The 8,072-nt window shown below is 37.7% G+C and overlaps 1 protein-coding gene across 1 annotated transcript; it reads right to left on the minus strand.

Annotated features, from left to right (window-relative positions):
• Positions 1-4,504: 4,504 nt before the first annotated feature.
• Positions 4,505-7,394, minus strand: LOC131658973 (uncharacterized). The gene is made up of 6 exons (XM_058928220.1): positions 7,100-7,394; positions 6,437-6,658; positions 6,222-6,322; positions 5,794-6,080; positions 5,265-5,430; positions 4,505-4,777 (listed from the first exon to the last, which is right to left on the minus strand). Exons 1-6 carry the CDS (start codon positions 7,392-7,394, stop codon positions 4,505-4,507), a joined length of 1,344 nt encoding a protein of 447 aa, XP_058784203.1.
• Between the last annotated feature and the right edge of the window lie 678 nt (positions 7,395-8,072).

Below are 8,072 nucleotides of genomic sequence, written 5' to 3' on the forward strand. Positions count from 1 at the left end.
ATACCAATTGGAGTTTCAGCTCCCATCACCAATTGCCCAATTCAGAGGCACAAGGTGTAACGCTCGGAAAAATAAGTATATGCTTAATTTGGACGTTTGTGACGTTTATTGGAATTTTACCGTTTTTGGAGTCGTTTCAGTCGGTATTAGTTCGGGATGGCGGACTAATATTTAATTGAAGGTTTTCGTATTTTTGGTACTAGAAATATCATTAAGGTAATATTCCGCGTTTTGGGGCGTTTGAACGATATTTGAGCGTAGGGGCATTTTGGTCATTTCCGCGAGGAAGATATTTTCTTTATAAAGAAAACAAAGATAGAAAGAGAAAGAGAAGAGAGAAAGAAGAAGAGGAAAAGAAGGAAAAAGTGTAGATTGGTGGATTCTCGACCGATTCGAGTTCCGATCGTTGCTATAGCAAGGTAAGGGAGTGAATCTAATTTATCTTGGATGTATGATTCTTATAGTCTTGTTCTTGTTCTTGTCCTTGTTCTTTTCTATGTTTGGACAAAAATGGTGGATTGTGAGTTTTGTGAGTTTAGAAGTTATAAACATGATTTTGTGGTGTGTATGTGTAGTGTGATGATAGATACCTTCATTGATCATGTTTGTTTTCCATTACCATGGCTTGTTTGAGTTTGGAGATAAAGTTAGGTTTTGAGTTAGAGTGATGAATTAACCATGAAAAGTGTGATAATAGGTTGTTTCTATGGTTTGTATGTGTTGTATTGGTGTTGTAATGATGTTTTGGAGTGGTTTTGGTGGGTATAAGGGGGCTAGAACAGTTCTGGTTCGTTCTGGTTTTTTCTGGGTTTACGCAGGTCCGCTGAGCGGAGGTGGGTCCGCTGAGCGGAGGTCCTGTTGCAGAAAATTCTCTGCCAAGGTCCGCTGAGCGGAGCTGAAGCGGATGACAGCTTTTTCTGTTTTTCCAAAACTTTGAAACTTCGTAACTCTTGAACCGTAACTCCGATTTTGTCGCCGTTCGAAGCGTTGGAAAGCTAACGCAATGAACTATACTATGATTTAATGAAATGATTCATAGGATGTAGTATACTATTATTTTTATTAGGATTTAGTGATAGAACTATGTAGGGTTAACTTATGAAGTATGTTTATGTTATCCAAACTTTGGAACCTTGTAACTTTTGATCCGTAGCTCCATTTCGTACGCCGTTCGAAGTGTTAGGAAGCTAGTTGGATGTTTTATATGATAGCATAGGCTTGGTTAGCTTGTCATTAGTTAGTTATGAGGGTTGTTGATGAAAACACATAATTGTTTATATGCGCGATATGATTGGTAAATAATCATAGTGCTTGGTTGTAATTGTTAATGATGTAGGATGTAGTAGTGGTTGGTTGATTTGCATAAATGGTTTTGTGAACTAGTGCATGATAAATCATGACGATGTGTTGTGTGAATGTTATCGTATTGGTACGAGGTATGTGATTAGTTGTCAATGACATGAAATTATGTTCGTATGTGTTATGTATTAATGAATGTTCGTTCTTGATATGTGACGATGTTTGGTTGTTTGTTATTAACATGATGTGTGGCCTTATGGCAAGTAATTGTTGTTATGAGAATGATGTATTGATGGAGTTGTGGGCCAATGTCCAATATTAATTTGATGTGATGCAATTATGCGATCATTTATGCCGATGTGGCTAGTATGTTTTGACGGTGAATGGGTGTTGTGTGCTTATTAATGCCTGTGTGGTAATTATGGTGTGATGTAATTGATAACGATGTTATTAATTGGTGATGTATCCTTTTGGATAGAATATAAACGATGTAACGTGAGTGTATGATCGTGTTATATTGTTGATGATGTTGTTGTCGTGTAAAAGAGTCTTATATTTGCACAGCATAACATTTCAATACGTTAATGGCGGAATGCTGTTAACAGATGGCCTGCGGGCACGGTTACCAGTAGGGGCTTAATGCTCGGTAATGGAATGAGCCTTATTGGCAAGAGGTCATCAGTGGGAGCTGCGTGCTCGATGACGACAGCCTGCGGGCTTCCTGAGTGGAATAAAGTCCCAGCATAATGCTCGGCAGGTGTATTTGTCATAATGACAAGGAGGAGTTTTACTCCGGATTTGGTACCACATGCATATGCATAGTTGAGTCTCATTCATCATCGTCTGTCTTTATAGTTATGTTATCATTCATGTGTCACATTACTTATATATGGATTGTGGTTGAATGAATGAATTACTTTGTTGTATGATTCTTGATGTTACTTGTTGGCATTACTATAATTGTCATGCTTTCATTATGAATTATATTCTCACCCTTCTGCTGATTTGATGCTTGAGTGGCATCCTGCAGATTAGCCGCTTTGGAAGTCCTTTGGAAGAGGTAGTTCTCCAGTTGGTCATGTCGGTCGCTCTGATACGTAACACCGGGGAGTCGGGAGTCTGTTGTTATTTATTTGTATATGACTCTTTGAACATGTATATGTGATGATGTGCTGATGTGTATAGTAAACGCTTTATTTTGGAAAACTCCTCTTTGAGAGTGAGAACTATACGTATATATTTATGTTCATATCTTCCGTGTGTTATGTATCATTTTATTGGTAGGTGAGTATGCTTTTGGCATCGCTGATGTCCGTTTGTTTTTCTAGGTGTTTGATTGGTTACTTAGTGTAACATCCTAATTGTGTTGTATGAAATTTTAATACTCTGATATTTTCTTGCCTAAATGCTTTGGGTAGAATTGGGGTGTTACACAAGGCATAAACCTTCGTCACCAATTTGCCAATCCAGGCCGTCACAATATATATGCAAATGTATACGACTCGATGGACCGAACATCACAACACCATCATCATCATTTACTTCACAAAATATTCGTTACAAGGCACACGCCCATATCACAATTATCACCGATTATTAAAGGTAATACACTTCACACATAATACAACAACGTAACAATTCCGACAATTCATCAAATCAACGGACGATACCATTAGCAAAAGAATTACAAAGATATTCACAACAATCACATTTACGGTCAAATTCGCAAGATACAGTAATTTACCGCTAAACCGAATAGTTAAGCTAAGTTCAAGTTTATTCTAATTAAATAGGCTTAAAAAAATTAATTTAACTATTAGTTTAATCGGTCGATTAATATGACAATTTCGAAAAAAGAACACCACCACGTTAATGTACAAATTAAACTTAGCTACCACGTAAATTTTCACCTAATTCCGGATAATTATTTATACTGTTTAATTCCGCTATTTCGGTCGAACGGAACTATTTTGAGTTACCAGCTTTATATCCTACTGTTCCAGTTAGAATTCATCTCTAATTCATAGGTCATTTACATTGTGACATACCACATATATATATATATATATATATATATATATATATATATATATATATATATATATATATATATATATATATTCAACATGTGTATTCATAAAGTAATTCTCTTAAGGCTATAACACAACAATGTGGGTATGAATCAGCAGAGTTAATGGCACATGTAGAAAACAGAACATAAAACAAAGAGAAGCATCCTGCTTCATGTACCTATATGAACATGAATTGGAAAGTAAAACAAAAGTATATCACTCAGTAATGTAGCATGGAATGGACATAATGGTGGTCTAATGGCACACCGCCGGACGTCACGGTCTCTTTACCAGCAACAAACAATTTCAAACTAACGGCAATTAACAACAGCAATTTACAAATGGGGATTTCCAATTTCTAGAACAGAACAAGTTAACACAGTGAAATCAATAACCTAAATTCTAAATCTCCAACATATAATTGTTCATAAACCCCATTATAGGAAGAGAACCCCACCCTTACTTTGGATTGAGTGCAGCTCTAAGAAGTTTCAATGTAATTTTTGAGAAAAATTGCACTTTAGAGCAACACTTTTGGGTCCTCCTTTCTCCTCTTCACAAACCCTAGTCTTCCTTTCTCTATTTTTCCTTTCTCTTCCTCGGTTCTCTTTCTAACTATACTATGCTTCTATTTTTTTTTAAGTGGCAAAAGAGACCACCACCACCTATTGGGCCTAACAAAATATACCCCTTAACATTGATAAATGTCATTAATTAAACCCAAAATTTATTCTACTCTTAATAAAAAAAATAATATTTCCACTTAAATATCATTATAATAAAATCTGATTATTTTAATATACCGACTGAATACTCAGTGTCTCATATTTACAGTCTAATCTTAATTACTCGGAAAATTCCAAAAACGCTACATATTACCTCATTAATAATATTAATACTAAAAATATTAAAATTTCCAATTAAATATTGATCCGCTATCCCAAACTAATATCGACTAAATCGCCCCAAAACGCAAAATTTCAATAAACATCACAAATGTCTAAAATAAACGAATAATTATTTTTACGGGCGTTACAACTCTCCCCCACTAGAATATTTCCGTCCTCGAAAATAGAAAATTTACCTGATTCAAATAACTCGGGATAGGAATCTCGCATCTTGCTCTCCAATTCCTAGGTCAAGCTTTCAGCAGCAGCTCCTAACCATACAACTTTCACCAATGCAATTTCTTTGCCTCTTAGAACCTTCATATCGCGATTCACAATTCGCACATGCATCGTCTCTACTGTGAGGTTATCACGCACATGCACATCGTCCACCTGAATCACATGAGACGGATCTGAAACATACTTCCGGAGTTGTGACATATGAAACACATCATGCAAATTAGCAATATTTGGCGGTAATGCCACTCGGTAAGCAACCTTCCCAATCCGATTGGATATCTGATATGGACCAGTAAAGCGAGGAGTGAGCTTCTTAGACTTCAGAGCTCGCCCAACACCAGTCACAGGTGTGACCCTCAAAAACACATGATCACCAACTTGGAACTCCAAATCTTTCCTTCTCTTGTCATGGTAACTTTTTCTGCCTACTCTGAGAAGCTTTCATCTTATCTCGAATAAGCTTCACTTTCTCTATAGTCTCCTTAATAATCTCGGGTCCAAGTACCACACTCTCACCTGACTCATGCCAACATAACAGAGTCCTACACCTCCGATCATACAACGCCTCAAAAGGTGTCATCCCAATACTAGAATGGTAACTGTTATTATAGGTGAACTCAATCAACGGAAGATAAGTATCCCACGAACCTCCTTGCTCAAGAACACATGATCTCAACAAATCCTCTAATGACTGAATAGTCCTCTCCGTCTGACCATCTGTCTGTGGATGATACGCCGTACTCGATATCAACTTGGAACCCGACACCTGTTGCAAACTTTTCCAGAAATTGGAAGTAAACCTCGGGTCTCTATATGACACAATACACAAAGGTACACCATGAAACTTCACAATCACCCTGACATATATCTCCGCTAACTTCGCAATCGGAAATGTGATGTTAATAGGTATAAAGTGTGTCGATTTCATAAGCCTATCAACAATCACCCAAACAGAATCAAATCATCTCAAGGTGTTAGGTAATCTCGTTACTAAGTCCATCGAAATTCTATCCCATTCCCACTCTAGAACTTCTAACGGTTGCATCAATCCTGCAGGCTTCTGATGTTCGATCTTCGACTTCTGACAAGTCAAACAAGCATACACAAACTGTGCCACATCATGTTTCATATCGGGCCACCAAAACAAACTCTTCAAGTCTTGATACATCTTTGTATCTCCTGGATGAATACTCAATTTGCTTCTATGACTCTCTTCAAGAATCGCCTTCTAAATCTCTTCACCATCAGGAATGCAAATACGATCTCTGAATCTCAACACACCATGCGTATCTAACTTGAAATCACCATTTTCAAGTCGATCGGTTCCTACCATCAAATCCACCAACTTAACATCTAGCTTCTGAGCCTCTCTAATATTGTCAAGGAAGTCATTGTTAATCTTCAACATTCCCAACATAACACTATGCGGTGTCACTTTGCAAACCAAACTCATGTCTCGCAACTGCTCGGTCAACTCCAACTCTTTAACCATCATAGCAGACATATGCAAAGTCTTTCGGCTCAAAGCATCGGCCACTACATTTGCTTTTCCGGGATGATAGTTCAAACAGAAATCATAATCCTTCAATAATTCAAGCCACCTTCGCTGCCTCATATTCAACTCTTTCTGGTCAAAAAGGTATTTCAAACTCTTAGGGTCGCTAAACACTTCGAATCTAGAACCATAAAGATAATGCCTCCAAATTTTTAACACAAAGAATACTGCAGCCAACTCAAGATCATGCGTAGGATAATTCTTTTCATGGATCCTCAACTGCCTAGATGCATAAGTAACCACTTTACTGATTTGAATAAGCACACCACCTAATCCCATCAAGCAAGCATCACAATACACAACAAAAGGCTCTCCTGAATTAGGCAAAGTCAAAACTGGAGCCGACGTCAACCTCTTCTTCAACTCATTGAAACTTTCTTCACATTGAACATCCCATACAAAAGCCTTTCCTTTGCAAGTCAATCTCATCAACGAAAGTGCTAACTTAGAAAATCCTTCGATAAACCGTCTATAGTAATCGGCTAAACCCAAGAAGCTTCTAATCTCAGTAGCTGACTTCGGAGTCTCCCATTGTAACACAACATTAACTTTTGAAGGATCCACGGCAATGCCACTACCAGAAATGACATGACCAAGGAAACTAACTTCATGCAACCAGAATTCACACTTAGACAACTTGGCATACAATTGCTTCTCTTTCAGAACTTGCAACACAATTCTCAAATGCTCTTCATGCTCTTCTTCAGACTTAGAGTAAATCAATATATCATCAAGGAATACCACCATAAACCGATCAAAGTAAGTATGAAAGATACGGTTCATGTACTCCATGAATACTCCCGGCACATTAGTAACACCGAAGGGTATCACCGAATACTCGTATTGTCCATACCGAGTCCTGAACGCGGTCTTCTGAATATCATCTTCTTTTACTCTAATCTAGTGATATCCGGACTTCAAATCAATTTAATAAAACACACTATCACCCATCAATTGATCCATCAAGTCATCGATTCTTGGAAGTGGATACTTGTTCTTTATCGTCACTTTATTCAACTGCCGATAATCAACACAAAGTCTCATACTTCCATCTTTCTTCTTTACAAGCAATACAGGCGCTCCCCGCGGTGATACACTTGGTCTTATAAACTTTTTTTCAAGCAATTCTTCTAATTGCTTCTTCAATTCAGATAAATCAGATGCCGGCATCCTATACGGTACCATATAAACAGGTATGGTACCAGGTACAAGATCAATCGCAAATTCAACTTCTCTTTTTGGAGGTATACCAAGAATGTCATCAGGAATCACATTAGGAAATTCTCGCACCACCTTTAACTCATCAATTCTCACTTGATTCTCAAAATACAAGGACGCCATCAATGAGAACATTTGTGCTTCGTCTTGCATCAATCACCTTAATTGCTTACCAGTCAACAAACCAACTTCTTCTTCTTCAATAGAAGAAAATCTCACTGTGTTGTTAAAACAATTGATATGAACGTAGTTGCGTTTCAACCAAGTCATACCCAAAACCACATCCAAACCGACAAGCAGAAAATACACAAAGTCAACAACAAAGTCTCTATCAAAGATTAACAAAGGACAGTTCAAACACACTAGAGAAGTAGTCACCGTTACCTTAGCGGGGAGTTTGACAACCATTTCTCCATTCGTACCAGACAAAGTAAGACCCAATCTTTTCACACAATCAACAGCAATAAACAATGAGTGGCACCGGTATCAATAATAGTAATTAAAGGAATGCTATTAATGAAACAAGTACCTCTAACAAGACCGTCCTTACTAGATATCTGAGTGCCTGACAATGCGAACACTTTACCACCTACAGCTGTCTTCTTTGACTTCTGACACTAGATATCAATATGCCCCTCCGCACCACAGTTAAAGCAAACAACATCCTTATGCTTACAATCAGATGACATGTGTCCCGTCTTACCACAACAGTAACACCTCTTCACATCAGTAGTACAAGCATTGCTCTTATGACCAGGTCGACCACACTTGAAGCATACAATCCTAGCAGGAGCATCTCCC

The sequence above is a fragment of the Vicia villosa genome, linkage group LG3 (genome assembly GCF_029867415.1).
Source record: "Vicia villosa cultivar HV-30 ecotype Madison, WI linkage group LG3, Vvil1.0, whole genome shotgun sequence".
NCBI classification, from domain to species: Eukaryota; Viridiplantae; Streptophyta; class Magnoliopsida; order Fabales; family Fabaceae; genus Vicia; species Vicia villosa.